Source organism: Saccostrea echinata, unplaced genomic scaffold (genome assembly GCF_033153115.1).
Source record: "Saccostrea echinata isolate AGI-Se365-2 ecotype Australia unplaced genomic scaffold, CSIRO_AGI_Sech_v1 ptg000011l, whole genome shotgun sequence".
Taxonomy (NCBI): Eukaryota; Metazoa; Mollusca; class Bivalvia; order Ostreida; family Ostreidae; genus Saccostrea; species Saccostrea echinata.
Window position 1 is genome coordinate 984,296 of NW_026889760.1, and position 18,375 is coordinate 1,002,670.

Genomic DNA, 18,375 nt, shown 5'->3' on the forward strand with positions numbered 1-18,375 from the left:
TTGTTATATACCTATTCATGTTAACCACTCTGCCACTGAGTTCTGGAAATAAAATACAATATGAATTATATAGTAATCATTAAACATCTTTTTTGGCAATGATTTGGGAAAAGCCAGAAAGGGGAGTGGTAAGGAAAAAAAAATCCCTTAATATACACGTTCATGCACCAATGTTCAATGCTGCAGTAAATAAATTGCTTACCTTGTTTTGAGGGACCTGTAAAAGTACACCGTACACTTCCTTCTTGTAACCGATAAAACCTTCCTTCTCACCGATTAAACAACCTTTCGTCTCGAACGAAGAAAAATGTGGTAGTTCTATCTTCTCAATGACTGTACCGGCCTATAGACTAATGCCCAATGGGAAATTTTGACAAGCAAGCTGATGCCATTTGTAAGTGTACGTTGGTGACTTATTTCAACGAATCTAAATCACAGCATAGTTTTAAATGGGTGTATCAGAAGTGAATCAGTGATCATAAGTATGCAATTGGGGGACCAAAGAGCAACGTTTAAAAAAAATTAAGCAAATTTAGTATGCATTTCTTCGATGAAATAAGGTGATGTCATTTTCATTTTAGGAATTTATTTTGGATGGGTATCTGAAAGTTCACAATAGAATGTGAAAAACGATATACATGTAATGACTGTCTATGGATTTAAACCACTTGGTTCAAATAAAATTTCTAAGATACACGAAGCTTAAAACACGTTATGCTTTATATAAGTGATATTTATTGTAATATTCTGATGAATGATCTTTTTCTCAAAATTTCATTCAAATTATGACCAGAGCCAACACTGACCTCTAGACTGATCTTAAACACAGGTGGAATCAGTGATCCGGACAAAAATAATAAATTTTGTGCTCAAAATTTTTTCCTAAACTTAGAACAAGTTTTGAACAAGCAAATTCAAAGAATTGTAATCCCCCCCCCCCCCCGCGCTTTTATTGGGATTGGTTGGGATTCAGTTATTTATGGCATATTGTAACTGTCTTGTCTGTATGTCCTGTCTTGTCTGTCTATCATACAAAAAAGATGTTAATTTTTTGACTTACAAGTTATGGCCAAAATTGAAATTTTTTAAATAAAACTGCATCAAACTTCAGGATTAAGGTCATAAAGTCAAGTATTATAATAATATCACAAAGGTTTTGTTACAAGTAATGCTTATGTGAAAAATATGAAAACCCTTTCTCTTCTAGAGAAAAAAAAAAGGTAACGACCAAATGTAAAACTGGAAAATAAGTAGGTCAAACGTCTAGGACAAGGTCATGTAGTTAAAAAAGGGTTTTTCTCTGAAAGGTGTCACAGGTAATGCACATGTAACATACGAAAACCTTTCTTCTCTCATTCAAGAGTTATGACCAATAATACAAAATTTTTGAAAAGAACTCTAGGTTAAACATCAACATCAAGAGGTCAAAACATACATATTATACGTAGTGCATTCGGAAAGGTCTTGACACAGATAATACACATGTCAAATATTTACACCCTATCCTCTCTCATTCAAAAGTAATGACTAATGTAATTTTTTTTTAAAGTAGGTCAAACTTCAAGGTTAAAGTAACAGGGTCAAAAATCATATCTTTTCTCAATCAAAAGTTATGGCCAAGGTTAAAGTGTTTTTTTTTTTGACAGACTGACAGGCGAACGAGATTTAATGCCCCCTCGCTTTCTCGAAAGAGGGGGACAAAAATTACTATTATTACAGTATGCCTGTTAAATTAAATAAAAAAGTTCTTGATTTAATATACATGTCTCTTGAGCTTTGCTCTGTGCAAAATCAAGGTATGCAGTAAAAAATATATAGATTAAAGGAAGAAAAGCAATGCTCAGACATAACGATTATGCTTCATTTTATTGGACTTGCTGATAAGGTCATACCTATTCACTTATTCAGGGCATTGTATAAATTATGAGCAAGTGTATTGGACTTCTACATATTTATAGGTGTTAGGACAAGGATTAACGCTGGAACCTCCAAAGTCATTCAATCTGGTAGGAACAGCACAGCGTGTTTTGCCGTCGCATTCTTGAGATAGCTTGTTGAGAACATCTAATCTGCAGTTGGTATCATCCATTGTAGCCGAATTGGACGAACAGACTTGAGCTGTAGGTTCGGTTCGTCCATAGTTGGCAGACACAATAGTTAGAGTTTTGGAGTTTTCACATCGGATTTCTCCATCGTCGGCCCCACACACTATAACAGTCCTTTGTTCTTAGAAAAGAAAACATAAGAAGATGTAAATCAAAGCTATTAATTTTGTTTGCCTTTAAAATATATGTAGATCCTTGAATGTTTTTACACCTTATTAGCAGTGTTTGTTCTTTCTCCGTGCATTCATTTTTTTCTCTCTCAATGGTTTATCTTCTATTTAGCCAGTCAGACATCAACCTTACAGGAGTTTTAGAAGTTTTAATCGACTTCGACAATATTACAGATTTTCGTGTTAATTTATTTTTAATCAGTACTTTAATTACATCATAAACCTTATTTCTCCAGAGTTATTTATCTTTTCAAAGCCTTTGAATTTGTTCCTTATGCAAAAAAGTTTGATGGCTATAGATTAGTCATAAAACCTCACACTTAATAAATAATCTGGTAGTTAGCATCCCTACATGCAACAATTATAAAACTTTTGACTGTAAAGGATGCTAAGATACCTGAGAATGGACTTGCTCTAAATCCTTCTCTCAATCATTCGGCAAATATAAGTAGATTCAGCATCCGAACCATATATGCATGGTAGTGTGCATCCCTATATGCAATATCCATGCACTTTTGGTCACAAAAGTTATAGTAACTTTTGAAATACCTGCTTCTTAAACTTTAATTTGGCCACTCATCTGAGAAATATAGGGCAGATCTAGATTCCAAAGCAAGTCTGGTAGTGTGCATTCCTAGATGCATCATCCATGCCAGTATGGCCGTGGTACAATGTTTTTGTTATAGTTAAATTGGAATGAATCTGCTGTATTTAACCTGTTCACTATCTGGAAAATGAAGGCTAGATCCAGCATACGAAGGAAGTCTGGTAGTGTGCCTCGCTAGATGCATCACCCATGCAAGTTTCTTCACCACGGGACATGGTTTCTTTAGCATGAAACCTGCTCCAAAATCTTTAATCTGATCAATCATCCGGAAAATGTAGGTCAGATCCAGCATTCGAAGCAAGTTTGATAGAGTTTATCCCTAGACGTATCATTCATTAAAGTTTGGTCCAGATACGTCATGTTGTTACTTGAGAATGTGACCTGCTCAAAAATCTTTTTTGGTCATTTTTTTTTTCTTTTTTTTTTTTGCTGAAAAGGCAGCGTCTCAAAATCGGACTTCATGGAGACAATAAAGAATACATGATACATCATGCAGGCAACTCTGATAAATATTGGGCGTAGAAGTAATTGGGAAGAAATCTGCTCCAAAAATCGTAACCTAGGACGCCGATAGCGATGTCGAGGATTTTACATATTACGTACGCTCACCCAACTTCTTTGATGTGAGCTAAAAATGAATCTTGTATAAAAACTCATCATTGTAGACCATTTATATAATTAAAATAACCTATTTTTATGCTTTTTCTGTTCTTTGAAAAACTCTGAAGGTTGTTTGCTGGAAAAAGCCGTGTCGTTTTTGGGTCCTGACAGTCCAATACACACACCATATCCCCGAATCTGGCCTATTCCACGGCCTAGAGGATAATGCAGATTCCAGTCCCAAAAGGTTTCGACCTCCGTTTGCTCTCCTAATGTTTTATGTCAATTTTGATACTAGTATATAATTTGTAAAAGGAAAAAATAACTTTTTAACTTTCACTGAAGAGAATATTGCTTTTTTGTTTGTTTGTTTGTTTAATGACCCTTCGAGAATTTCTCTCATATTGAGACGCCACCAATTGCCGGTGGAGGGCTGCAAATTTAGACCTGTACTCGGCACTTATGGTTTTGAGCAGTGAGGGATCTTTATCGTGCCAGTACCTACTGTGACTAAGGACCTCGATTTATACGGTCTTTTCCGAAGGACTGGTCCGCAGTGGGATTCGAACCCGTGACGTAAGGATCAATTCCTTACTCCACGACTCTGGAGCAATTGCTCTATTGCACCACGTGGGCGACAAAAAATACTGCAAGCTTCTCTTTTCTTCAAACTTAATAATTTGGTTGAAATAAACAATTAAGTTATGCTAATTGAACACTTAATAAAACAACGATTTATTTCTAATACTAGTAAATTATGATTGAATAAGTATGTTTCATGAAAAATAATTGTTGCCTGGAAAACATGTAAATCTTATACGTACACTCAGCTTTCACTCATCGTTGACATTTTATTCACACTGCGCTTCATTATAAACACCCGTCTTTTGTTTACCATTTGCCCATAGGTGAGAAAAGACGAACATTAATCAATCAGACTGAAATTTATCAGGACCAAATAATCTAAGTCTTTATTTTTCTTTTTTATATACAGTCCCTGAAACGTTCTACATTCCAATTTTTCCGTTCGCTCACCGTTCGTTCAGCGTGCGTTCACCGTTCGCTCACCGTGCGTTCACCGTTCGCTCTCCGTTCACAGTCTTGCGTTCTGCGTTCACCGTGCGCTCGCGTTCACCGTTCACAAAGCGTTCACCGTTCGCTCTCCGTTCGTTCACTTTGTGTCCACCTTGCGTTCAGCGTTCACTTGTCGTTCAGTCTTCACTGTCATTCGGAACTCCGAAGTGAAAGGACCTTTCTTTTTTGGAAGTAAGGATTTACGGGATTTGAAATTTAATAATTCACATATCGTTTTTAAAGGATCATTATTTTATTGGAATAAATTATCTAAATATGCTTTATTATTATTCTAACTTAGCTGTTAGGTTATTATTTAAATTACTCTGGAAAATAAATGTTGTTATAAGTATGTTCCTATGTAGAAAGATGCTGAAAAATTGAATTTAAATACGGGCAATATAGGGATACTTCAAGCGCTGCAACATTTTGCTGTAATGTTAAAGACGACAAGTCGTTAATGGAGATATAATAATCCATGTCAATTAATTTAGCAACTGCAGGAAAATTAGACAGTATTTATTGCTAACACATTTTTATTCAATTATTATAGAAATACATTATTAGAACCAGTTCTGAGAATTATAAATAGTACTGCGGATATCCAGTTAATTAAATATCTTTGGAGCGAATTGAATTGATAGTGTGGTTCAAAAAATATTTATTTAAATGTAATATACTACAATTCATATATAAATTCTACTGTTAGAGAGAAAAAAATCCTTTCTTCACAATAACTTTATATGTTTGCCATTCAATATAATTAAGACACCCCCCCCCCCTTTTCCACGTAGATCGGTCACTTAGTCAGTATTTCCAGTATATTTTAAATTAATATTTAAGTACCAGTCCACATAAAAATCAGACAAAATTGTATGAAAGTGATACATGAAGGTTTTCAGAATTCGATGATTTTTCACTCATAAATTTCTCTTGCAATATGAACAATGTATGTAAAATGAAAAATGTTTTGAGTCATGGTTACCATGGAAACCCGGCCAAAGAAATTTCCTTAGCAACCGGCAATTTTTTCCATGTTGATGGACAAAAATTCACCTATCTTTAAGGCTTAAAATAAAATTTTAATACCATGAAAATTATTCTCAATTACTGGTGTAATAAAGATACACATTTAAAGTGTTTTAATAATGCAATGAAAGAAATTTAGGTCTTAAGTTAGTTCTGTGCTAGCCATTGGAAGGTACACATGTTTTGCAATTTCTGCTGATTCAGCATTTTTCGTGATTTTGGCAATATTCAAGGCCAAATTTAAAAAAAAGCCAGATTAATACAGCTGTTGCGTGTATTTCACATCAAAGCAGATGAATTTCTCTTTCAGAATTTGAAGTCAAATCCACGGGCCTTTTTGAAAATTGAATTTGTTGCCTAGCAACAAATATGGGCATTTTGATACATAAAATGAGAAACAATGTAAAAAGTTTACGGAAAAATCAAATGAACTGTTATCTACAAAAACGAAAAACAAATTTTAAAATAGTAGAATTAAAGGACTTTCTAGCAAATTATTGAATATTGTATAATTATTTATCTCCATAGCAACAACAGGTTCTCCATAGCAACGGGCAAAGAAAGTCAATTTTGACATGTATTCATGTAATCTTATTAAAAATTTATTCAAATTAAGTCAGAAAAATGTCGTTGAGCAAAATTGACAATGAAATGTTGGTCTTATTTAAGTTTTTGTGGTACTTAATCAACCCATAGCAACGATTCCCAGTACATGACAACCAATGTGCACTATGCCTCCTGTAAAACAGATTTGACTTTGGGATCGTATTGTTTGTCATGGAATTGAATATTCAAGTAATGTGCTGATAATTATATATGCTGAGACTGTGGAAAGAATATAAAATGTTGTAGCAAATTATTGAATATCGTACATTGACTTATTTCCATAGCAACAACAACACTTCCCCATAGCAACGAGGCAAAGAAACTTAATTTTGACACATATTCATGTAAACCTGTAAAATCTATCTAAATCAAGTCACAAAAATGTGTTTGAGAAAACTTGACATTGTCGTGTTGTTTTAGGAAAATATTTTTGTACTCATTTAACCCATAGCAACGATTCCTAGCACATAGCCAGCAGTTTTGTCAGTATGGGATTCATTCTCTGTAACCGCTGTATTGAAAGATTTGGCACTCGTCACAGATCTCGGAGATACATGTACGACTCTCAAATAATCACTACAGAAAGCATTACAATGTAACAATTATTCCTCATAAAAATAAATAGATAAATAAAAAGAATATCGTTACTATGGAAACGTATCTAATAATATTTGGTAAGAGGATTCAAATTGAGTAGGAAAATCAGGATTTAATTATTCTATTTATACTTATTACAGATTGCAGAGTTTTCTTTTCAAACAGTTAGAAGATAAATACGTTTGTTCATATCTAAATATACAGTTTTATGCATCAATAACCTCGAGTAATACTTAGGTCACATTTATTAAATGATTTAAGCCGATGGTCGGGCGACCAAATTATTATCGTATCGTCGGCTGAAAAACTTAATCAGACGATTCTAGTATCGGGCGATGCAGAGTAGTCACATTAAGGACATTGGCAAGTCAAGGTTTTTCGGAGAAAAAAGGTTTAATACATGGGTTTTTTTTACTTATGAAATAGTGATTGAGAGTGATCTCCCGTGTAGAATTCTCTAAACGGTAAAAACCAATTAAAGCCAATGTTTACAGAGGTAAACAAAAGCACATGTACTTCCTTCAATGGGTAGAATCATCTATACAGCAAGAAAGAAAAGTAGTAATGGCTTTTTTATACATTGTATTCAGGGGACAAAGAACCAACAGGTCGTCATTTACCATAGTTGTGCTCAGTATGCTGGGAAGAGCAAAGATGTGATATATGCTGAAAGGTAGACAGACTGAGATCAGTTCCTATGTTGTATGAAGGAAGCAGCATTTAGTAACAACGAATAAAAATTGAAATAAATCCATGCCAATATTTTTATAACAATGTGTTTCAATCAATTTAGTCAATTAAATGATAGAATCAATCAACCAGTCTGACTCTCTTGACCATTATGAATAATATTTAATTATAGCTGTTAAGGTAGGTAACTCCAAAAAAAAAGATCGGTGCTGGTATGCCCATGCCTTATATATATACATTTTCAGTCAAAATATCTATAAGTCATAGGAAATGAAGATACAGTAATGTATATAATACAAAAACTAAATGAAATAAGTGGGTTTTGGAGAAATATTATGATGAAAAATTATGTAGGTCCCTTTTATCAACATTTTACATACCGGTAGGAAATGCATTGAGAATTGCAAAAACACTGATATGACAAAATCTTAAAAGGAAGGTTGGCTTGGTAGGTTAAACAATCCAGAATATAGCCTGTTTAATACAATTAAACCTACTCAAGAGTTCTTGAAAAATTCTATACGATAACCAGGAACTTTGCCAATGTCCTTTTAATTCCTAGGAACACCGATGCCTTTACATGATAAAAATCGCTAAGTAGGCCAACCCTTACCCGATCATCGTTTGCTGAGCCGCTGTTTGATTTTCACCGTCGGCTGACATTTTATGAAAACCCAATCCTGAAATGTCGATCGACCTACGACCGACATGACAAACTGCCTGGCGATGGTTGGACAATGATCCTTATATTGACAAAGATGCCTTATAATTTCCATCCTAGCAATGTTGAAGGAATCGGCCACCAACGCAGAAAAAAGTATAACTTGTCCCGACAGACACAAAATTGGCCGGTTGACGCAAAAAAAAGAACTCAAAATCAGACAAGACAACACCCGATGAACTGCCGACTGTCCCCCGAAGAATCCTATTTTTGTTTCAAAAAACTTCGGCCATTGGTCATTTTTGGAAATGTGACTGGGATTTAAAGTTTTCGAAAGACTAAAAGAATAACGTAGACTTAAAAACAGGTTGTGTTAAATAAATTAAAATTAAATTTGAAACCAACAATATCATACATTTAAAATATGGAACAAAACGTTTTAGGGGAATCTATGTATTAAATCTCTGTTTTTGCTTTTATCTGCTATTGTATGCATTATTTATTTATGTACCTTTGAATTTTTTTTTTTTTTTTTTTGAATTTCTCACTAAAAAACTATATCTCCCTCCAGGATTTCTTTTTGTAAAATAAGGGGTCATGGGCCACAAGTCTCACCTGAATCTATCTGTTCCTGCTGCTATTTGAATATTTTCGCTATATATTCTTAAGAAGTTGAAATGACCCTTTCCTAAATAAATATGATCATGCCAGATTACCTATCGGGTCCATGATTTTGGCAAACTGAATCTGCACTGAATGAGGTGTTTGGTTATCAATATACTTATAATCTTGTTGTCCTTGAGAAGAAGATTCTTTAAGATTTTTTCCCCGAATGGCATCTTCTCAGGCCTTTCCGGCAAGCCCCGAAATACATTTAATGTATTCAAATCACTGGATGTTAAAAAATTGTACAAAATGAAGTGATATGTAATTTTATAATTTATGTAAATATTTAATAAACATAGTTGATTGTTCCTTCTGTGGTATATTTTAATATCTTTACATTCAATGAAGATCAGTTGCATACTCCATTGAAAAAAAGTCTCCCTACATTTATTCAAATGTTTCTTAAAATGGGTTATCATAGACGCCTACGTACATGTAACAAATTCGAGGTTGTTTTTTCCACTTGTCCCTCCCCCCCCCTCTAAACCTCATCCAATTCTTAAGACCATGATATGAAATAACTTGGATTTACACAGAGACAAAAAAGTATATGTCAGCTTCTTAACAACAAGTAAAAGATACAAGCTTATATCTGATCTTTTGAAAAACAGAAATTATCTCAAATGAACACAATATATGCTAGATCAACATTACTAGGGTTAAGGGTTTTATTAGGTGTATAGAGTACAATTTTATGTGCTTGTTCACTTAATCCCTACCATTTCTTTCACTGCATTTCATTTCCGGTATATTGCATAGCATTTCCGACATTTTTTAATTTCATTCACGACAATTTTTTTTTTTTCATTACCGACAATTTTTTGTATTTCCAGAATATTTGCAGGATATCTTTCTGGCAATTTTATGTTAGCCAAAAAGGTGGAAATAGAATTTTTAAAGAATTAATTTCAAACTACGTTTTCAAAATATAAATAAAAACATATAATACAATACATTTATACAGGTAGCATTAAGATTTATAGAATTTTTCCCTGTGCTGCATGTACATGCATATGTGATGTCTTTCTTTTTAAAAACATAAAAACATTCTTCTGTCTTTAGAGAATCCCTTCAACGATGATGGTTTTTCACGGCCATAGGAACCGGGGGAGCACGGGGGCCCGTGCCCCCCCCCCCCCCCAATAATTTTGCCAATATATAGAATACTATAGAAAACTTCGCTACAATATGTTTGTGCCTACTCGATAATAATGTCTGATGACCTTTTTTGCCAAGGAATTTTTGGTAGTTGATAGTGCCTCCCAAATGAAAGTGTTTGGTTGCCCCCCCCCAACTGAAATTGCTTCCTATGGGCCTGTTTTTACGTCGACTGGTTTCTGTATGCCTTATAATTTCCATCCTAGCATATCTGATTTCAAACTTAAATCTGAACATTTAAAAAAGGAGATGACGAAAGTTCACAATACTTACATGTGTCTCAGGGAATCTTTTTAATCATTATTTTGGCTTCAAGCAAAACTCGTTATTTGAATTTCAATGATTTCTCCATGATTTATTAATTAAAATTTTTCATAAGTGAAGTCTTCAATCCTGCTTTCATTGCAGAAAAGTACTACTTGAAAAAATGTCTGAGATAAAAACTTTAAAATGTTGGAAATAAAAGATGAAAATTTCAAAAAATTCCTGAAACTATGCCCATAATATCGTGCACATGTCTTGGAGTTAATCCACAATACACACTAATGTGTGTGTACAAGTTACATGAAAAACATTATTTATGGAATACATCCTTATTTTGGTAACAGATCAGAGATAGATGTAAGGAGTAGGTGAACAAGGCGTGCAGAATGCCTATAGCTTCAGATATGTAAAAAACCAAATTCAATTTGTGAAATTAGTATTAGTAAATTTCTTTTTATTGAAATTCCTGAAATTATGATAAAACTTTTCCGAGGAAAATTTTCCCGGCAAAATTATACTGTTATTAAAAATTATAGGGTATTCATGGGGATCGAACCCCCTAGCAATAAAAATCCTGAGTATCATTTTCCTTTGATACCAACGCGCTAACCACTACGCTATACAACTCCTGATAAATAGTGGCATTTAAATCATGTTTGTGATATGACCCTTGACTAAATGGACTTAAAGTATTTCTTAGAGGATGCGAATGTTGTGTCATAAAAGTGTATTTTTAAGGTATAGTGGGTCTTTGCTCCTTGTCTTTGTTTACCAAAAAATGTATATTTTTATGCAAACTTTGACGGTAACCTTTCAATAAAATGGAGCGATGACCCACTCATATAAAAAAAATGTGTTATAGTATGAGAAAATGATCGTTTTGCCATCTTTAGTGTGTGTGTATGCTATTTCATAGGCAAATAATTTCAATCTTCGTGAGATTTTTGCAAATTGTGGAAATTTTACATAAAGTATACTTTAATGTTAGACGATATATCAAAGAAAATTTTGTAATTGAGATTTAATTTTTCACCTTTATGTTTGTTACACTATAGGCACTTCGCTTGCCTTGTTCGCCAATCTTCTTTGTATCAGTAATTTGAGGAATCTTGATCAATTCATTTTAGAGAGCTTTAATAAGTTACACTTCTGAATTTACACAGAGGGCTAAAATGGTACATGCACTGGTCGAAGTGGGAGTAAAAAAAAAGAGATTTGTTGTTACATTCATTCTTAATGAAATAAATTCTTCTTAACTTTTCAAGTGTTGTTACTTAAGGTGTATAAAGCAATAAAATACTTTGAAAAGACCTGCTACATGCTTTAGTTGTCTGTATTGCAGAATTTGTTTTACATTCCATTCGACATCATTCATACCTACTTTGAACTGGAATGTTTTTTTCGGTGAATTATGAATTTTTATGTTTAGTTGCTAAGGGGATTGCATATTGCCATGGCTTAATTATTAGGAGATTGCATGTTGCCATGACAACAACTGATAGAACATTTTATATTCTTTCCGCTCTCTCAACATATACAATCATCAACACATTAATTGAATATTCATTTCCATCACAAACAATATCATCCCAAAGTCAAATCTGTCTTACAGGAGGCATATTGCACATTGGTTGTCATGTACTGGTAATAAGTGCCATGGGTTGATTAAGTATACCAAAAATAAACTTTAATAAGACCAACATTTCATTGTCAATTTTGCTCAACGACATTTTTCTGACTTAATTTGAATAAATATTAATAAGATTACATGAATACATGTCAAAATTAACTTTCTTTGCCCGTTGCTATGGAGAACCTGTTGTTGCTATGGAGATAAATAATTATACAATATTCAATAATTTGCTAGGAAGTCCAAATTTAATACTACTATTTTAAGATTTGTTTTTCGTTTTTGTAGGTAACAATTCATTTGATTTTTCCGTAAACTTTTTACATTGTTTCTCATTTTATGTATCAAAATGCCCATATTTGTTGCTAGGCAACAGATTTGATTTTCAAAAAGGCCCATGGATTTGACTTCAAATTCTAAAAGAGAAATTCATCTGCTTTTATGTGAAATACACGCAACAGCTGTATTAATCTGGCCTTTTTTTAAATTTGGCCTTGAATATTGCCAAAATCACGAAAAATGCTGAATCAGCAGAAATTGCAAAACATATGTACCTTCCAATGGCTAGCAAAGAACTAACTTAAGACCTAAATTTCTTTCATTGCATTATTAAAACACTTTAAATGTGTCTTTATTACACCAGTAATTGAGAATAATTTTCATGGTATTAAAATTTTATTTTAAGCCTTAAAGATAGGTGAATTTTTGTCCATCAACATGGAAAAAATTGCCGGTTGCTAAGGAAATTTCTTTGGCCGGGTTTCCATGGTAACCATGACTCAAAACATTTTTCATTTTACATACATTGTTCATAGTTCAAAACAAATCTATGTGTGGAAAATCATCAAATTCTGAGAACCCTCATATATCACCCTTTGTCTGATTTTTATGTGGACTGGTACTTAAAAAGAAGTTAACGCGTTTTGTAGCACAATTTTTTTTGTCTCAGAACAAACATGCATCTAAAAAAGTCATTAAACAATAGTAGTTCAAAATATATACGCTCCGACGGTGGTATTTTAAATTGGCCAGGGAGGATGTTTCAAATTCATTCGAAGTGTTTATGCCCAATGTATTTTATTTATTTATTGGAAAAATTGTAATCAGATCTAGAAATGATAAAACAAGTAAAACTTCTTGTAAATACTACAGTGTAGCACTTCGCCTTATGGTGTGACGAAAACTTTCCCACCTGCACAGTGTCGAATGATTTTGATTGACAGGACAAGCACGTGGACTTCGTGCGAACTTGAAGCAGGAAAATAAAAACCGATTATGACTGTCAAACAAAGTGAATTTGTTGATAAATAAATAAAAAAAAAGGTTACTCTCACTGCCTGAGATATTCAGATAAAAATTAAGAGTTTCTGTTTATACAGGTACATGTACATGCATTTGTGAAAAGGGGGGCTAAAACATAATTTCTCTCTCTCTCTTTCTCTCTCTCTCTCTCTCATTTGTTCGTTTAATCAAAACACGTATTACTTAATTACCAAGTTCTGAAATTTTAATCTATAACAAATAATATGAATGCTTCTTTGTATCACCTTGTCCGAGTATAATCACGGGGAATTGTTTATAGATACATGTTGAAGTCTGCTGAATTAATCATCATTAAAAAAATGAAAAGACAGTCACATAAATACATCATTGCATAATTTTTTTTTTAAATATGAGGGTATACATGCAATACGTCCACAGACTAGCAAAATATTTTTTTTTCTCACTTTTTCGCACGGAATTGCCTTGACACGGAAATACATACTGTACATGTTTGGTTGTTACAACCGTTGTAATTCATTCTATAAGTCAGTAATGTACTCTTCGAAAATCATTATTTGTAATGGTTTTATATATCAAATAAGAATAAATATTTATTTTACAACTAGAATGATTTTATTTTTTAAACTACAGCGTTCGGTAACAATGACAGCGATAAAAATCGTATGATTAAACAGCTGAATTTAAACATCATATATATGTGCAGAAAATATTGTAAGAAACTTAATTAATAGTTTTACTAAATGTGCATGTTTCATCTTTTTTAGGACAATTTTTGAATATTTATTTATTTTCCACCTGACATTAGAATACAATAGAATAGATACAATGCATGGAAAAGATCAGAGGCATTCCAAATAAATCGTTGATCTTGCGTTCAGCGTTCACTTTGCGCTCGCGTTCGCGCTCCGTTCGCGTTCTGCGTTCGCTCACCGTTCAGCGTTCACCTACCGTTCACCAAGTTGCGTTCAGCGTTCACACATCGTTCACTCACCGTTCGCTCTGCGTTCGCTCACTGTTCGCTCACCGTTCAAGTGGGAAAGTAGAACGTTTCAGGGACTGTACATAATTCATTTAAACAATAAAATGCTTACTTTAGTTGTTAATAAGGGAAATAATGTTGCAACTGTTGCAGAAAAAATGCATAACCAGCATAAGCAGGTTAAGTAATTTTTTTCTGCCATAGCTGCACCGTTAATTCCCTTATTAACATCCAAAGAAAGATATTTTATTGTTTATATTTATATCTGTACAAATAATCATAAAGAGTAGTATTAGGTATATCAAGTATTGTATTACATGTATTAATATGTACGTCATTGTACTTTTCATTGATGGAAGAGCCACTGCTCAAGAAATGTGTACGGATGATATGCTTATCAGTGTTTACTGGCTAATAAACAAAAATGGATTTCTTGAGAAATAAAGGAGAAAATATTCATTGAATGCAAATATATTATAGTAAAGAATGTTTCTGCGGTTTTGTAATGAAATATTTACACCAGAACTTTATTTCTAGTATACCTTATAGCAAACAGAAAAGCATAGGCGATATGATTATTGGAATACATTTACCACAAAAGTACACATTACAAAACCGCAGAAACGCTCTTCATTGTAATATAATGTATATGTTACGTACAAAAAAAATGTTGCAAAGTCTGGTTCTGATAAAATTTATAGAGTGGCTGATTGATATCCTTCCTTTCTCACTCACGAAGGCCTCGGGAACCAGACTACATTTGCTTTTTTTTCCCTTTTTTTTTCGTTTATGTAGAGTAGTACATTCTGCACTTCCCAAACAAAAAAAAAATAAAAAAATAAAAAAAATAAAAATAAATAAATAAATAAATAAATCGGGCATTTCACTGAAATGTGTAGCTTTACAATATATGTAAGAGTATATAGAGGATATTCAATGTTTTGAAGATGAATATGGAATTTGAATTCAATCATTGAATTTTCTGTTTATTACATTTTCTTTGATTTTCCCTTTGCCTCTGTCTTTTCTTAACACAGTGTCATATGCTTGACGTCATGGTTGAGCGGTTGAGACGTCAAAGCTTAGCAGTTGTGTGATTGAAAACATTACATAACATGGATTTTAGCAGCATATTTGGGAAGAAATTTGCAGTTTTAGCTCTATCAAGATGCTTACTTATACTATCTCTATCTTATGACAGGCCAGAAATTATATTTTACTTACTTTGATACCCTTTCACACTGTGAGAGAATATCATTTTGGTATCCTTTCACACTGTGAGAGAATATCACTTTTATTCAATAGATAAATCACAGTATTTCACTGTTGAAAATGTAATAAACGATTTCTTTTTTATTCTATCAAGGTTTACCGCATATACAGTAAAACATTGCAAAATGCACTTATCAGTAAAAGTGACTAATAAATCCACTTAAACAAAGTCAATGAAAAAAAAATCAAAGTTCTGAAAAGTCTACCGGTCGATCAGCGTGTAAAGATTTACACTCGATGTGGATTTAGTTTGATAAGATCATTGAGGTCTTTCAAATTTCAAAACAAATGGTATTATTTTGGGGAATGTTCAGGGCAAACATATTTAATAAAATTGTAATCAAAATTATGAATTAACGGGGGAATAAGCTTAGTGAAATCCACACGTTCATTAAATTTGAATTTCTACTGATTGCAACGATCAACTGCACGCATCATTCCTATACAATCTATACAATTATCGATCAAAGATTTTAAGATGGCGAGGAATGTTTAAGATGTGTGAATCTAGGGAAACAAAGTGTCAAAGTATTAAATATATCGTTTTCAGCCAAAATATATAATTAAAGAGACAGGTGAAACTTCGATCAATCAAAAGTAAATTCATTCTTAAAGGCAGAGATTTTAAGCACCGCCTTCAAAAATATCTGGTCAGTGTACCCCTGTCAATCAAGTGCATTAAGGTACATCACTGGGTGCTAGAACTTGATTGACATTTACTTACTAGTCCCTGTGTATACCCTGTGCACCTTGTTTGGCACTCGTGGTGACCTTCAAATTAACTTTTGATCCTTTGATATTTACAATAGAGAAGCTGTATTACCATGATTACTATGGAATGTTTAGCTTGATGATACACACCTTTAGTATTTGAAATAATTATGATTTTCTTTATGATAATGTATATCGAAATTTGGTATAATGTTTTGTCAAAGCTCAACAAATACTTTGAATAATAATTTTCTTTAATGGGTGGGGTTTTTTTTGACACACATTCAATTACAAATTAATTTAAAAAAATTGAGATTTAACTTTATTTACAACTTTTTATTTCTAATTTAAAATCATCTCAAAGTTCCAACACAGGTAAAGTTTGACTTCTTGGGTACTCTACTGTGTATTAAATCACTTCCTGTGTATAGGGATTAGGAGACAAACGACCACAGGTAGACTGCTAGCCCTCAAGGCATTCACACCTGTACAAAATAAGCCCCTCCCTCACCTGGAATTTACCATCCGGTAAAAAATCTCTGCCTTAATTGCAAAATAGACTTTAAAAATATGAATTTTTTTTTTTAAATATGATTTTTATTTTTAAAAACCCAAATTAATATTTCACTTCCACCCAACCGTCACCCTTCTTCAAAGTACATGTATTTAAGATGATGAACAATTTTTTTTGTATCCAACTGATTCAAATCTTCAGAAAGAACAACAGAAGAAGAAGAATGTACATGTAAAATATCAGCGAAATTCAGTTGACATATTTTAAATAAACTTTGTGCGCACGGTTGTCTATATTTCCCCAGCAGGTATGTGATGCTGCAAATATGAATTGCTCACTGCATAATAAATGAATTCTGAAGACAGCTAGAATTTCCAATTAAACAATACAAGTTTGGAGTAGAGAAAAAAGGATTTCTGAAAAAGGAGGTGGGATCAGGTGCCATTGAAGAGTGAGTATCCCCTGTCGACCGGTCACATCCGCTGTGTGCCTCTTGTCATGATCGGGTAAACGGAAATCAGTAGACAATTCATGAAAATGAAATTAATGACCTAACATTGTGGACGAAAGACGTTAGTCTACCCAACGACAGATTATATTTGCAAGCAAGGTTTTTGTGCCATAGGCTTTGCGAAACGTTGACTTTAAACAGATTCTTGATAATAACATTGAATCACTTTGAATAAAATTATTGACAGCATTTTTTTTTCTATACAAGTAGGATGAATTGTTTACCACCACCCCTTTACTGAGCACTTTTTGTTATCTTGTTCCGCTACTTACCCGGCATTCTTGCCTCCTCAAGATCCGCAAGACACTGCTTTAAATTGTTATTTTGTTCCTGTTTTAGACTGTCTCTCTCTTTCTTGCAGTCTTCCAACTCCCTTTTACAATTTCTTCTCTCGCTTTCAAGTTCCGAAAAGTTTTGTTCAATTTCTGAAAAAAGAATGTTGATTACTGATATATATTTAGATTGTACGACAATTGTGTCTATTTAGTTCCTAATGAAGATCGAGATGCTTTTTTCTGCTTTTTTGGCTTTTTGTTTGTTTGCATTTGTTTAGTTTGTTTTGGTTTGTGTTTTTTCTTTCTTTTTTTTTTAATTTGTTTTTAATTGATAACGTAAACATGTAGGTAAAAGAATTACATGTACTAATAATGCTAATAATGCTAATATGGTTATAATGAACAGAGATATACCTAGCAATTTAGCAGAGTTGGTAGCCTGTATACTGATACCTAAAACAAAAATTTGAGATTCGGAAATAAGGTCAATATTTCATATGTTCTATATTTCACGAAATATAAAAAATAAGCAAAATATTATGATGAAAATATGATAAAGTTCAGTAATACTCGACAAAAACATGGAGCCGCAGATTGTAGCGACGCCTAGTGGAAATAGTAAGACTAGAGGTGAGGACCCTGTCGCCGTTGCCAAAGGCTCAAAGGCTATCATTTGATTAGCTGACATTCTGGACTTAAAGAAAACAAAGAAGAAGATCAATAATTAACAGTGATTTAAGTTAATTGAAGTGAACACAGAAATCCAAGTTCTAATATGAAATTGTAGTTTCTTAAAATACACAGATTCTTTCAGAAAGGATATATATATATATATATATATATATATATATATATATATATATATATATATATATATATATATATATATATATATATATATATATATATATATATATATATATATATATATATATATATATATATTTATTTATATATATATATATATATATA

The 18,375-nt window shown here is 32.8% G+C and overlaps 1 protein-coding gene across 1 annotated transcript; it reads right to left on the minus strand.

Annotated features, from left to right (window-relative positions):
- Positions 1–1,851: 1,851 nt before the first annotated feature.
- On the minus strand, positions 1,852–18,107 carry LOC133184893 (L-rhamnose-binding lectin CSL3-like). Its single transcript, XM_061319967.1, has 4 exons — positions 17,974–18,107; positions 17,818–17,856; positions 17,401–17,553; positions 1,852–2,226 (listed from the first exon to the last, which is right to left on the minus strand). Exons 1-4 carry the CDS (start codon positions 18,089–18,091, stop codon positions 1,922–1,924), a joined length of 615 nt encoding a protein of 204 aa, XP_061175951.1. The 5' UTR covers positions 18,092–18,107; the 3' UTR covers positions 1,852–1,921.
- Positions 18,108–18,375: the final 268 nt, after the last annotated feature.

Coding starts and splice junctions, on each gene's coding strand:
- LOC133184893 (XM_061319967.1), bottom strand. CDS start 18,091: ATGTCAGCTAATCAAATGATAGCCTTTGAGCCTTTGGCAACGGCGACA. Junction 17,554..17,817: donor CAACTCTGCTAAATTGCTAG/GTATATCTCTGT, acceptor TTCTTTTTTCAG/AAATTGAACAAAACTTTTCG. Junction 2,227..17,400: donor TGAGGAGGCAAGAATGCCGG/GTAAGTAGCGGA, acceptor TTCTTTTCTAAG/AACAAAGGACTGTTATAGTG.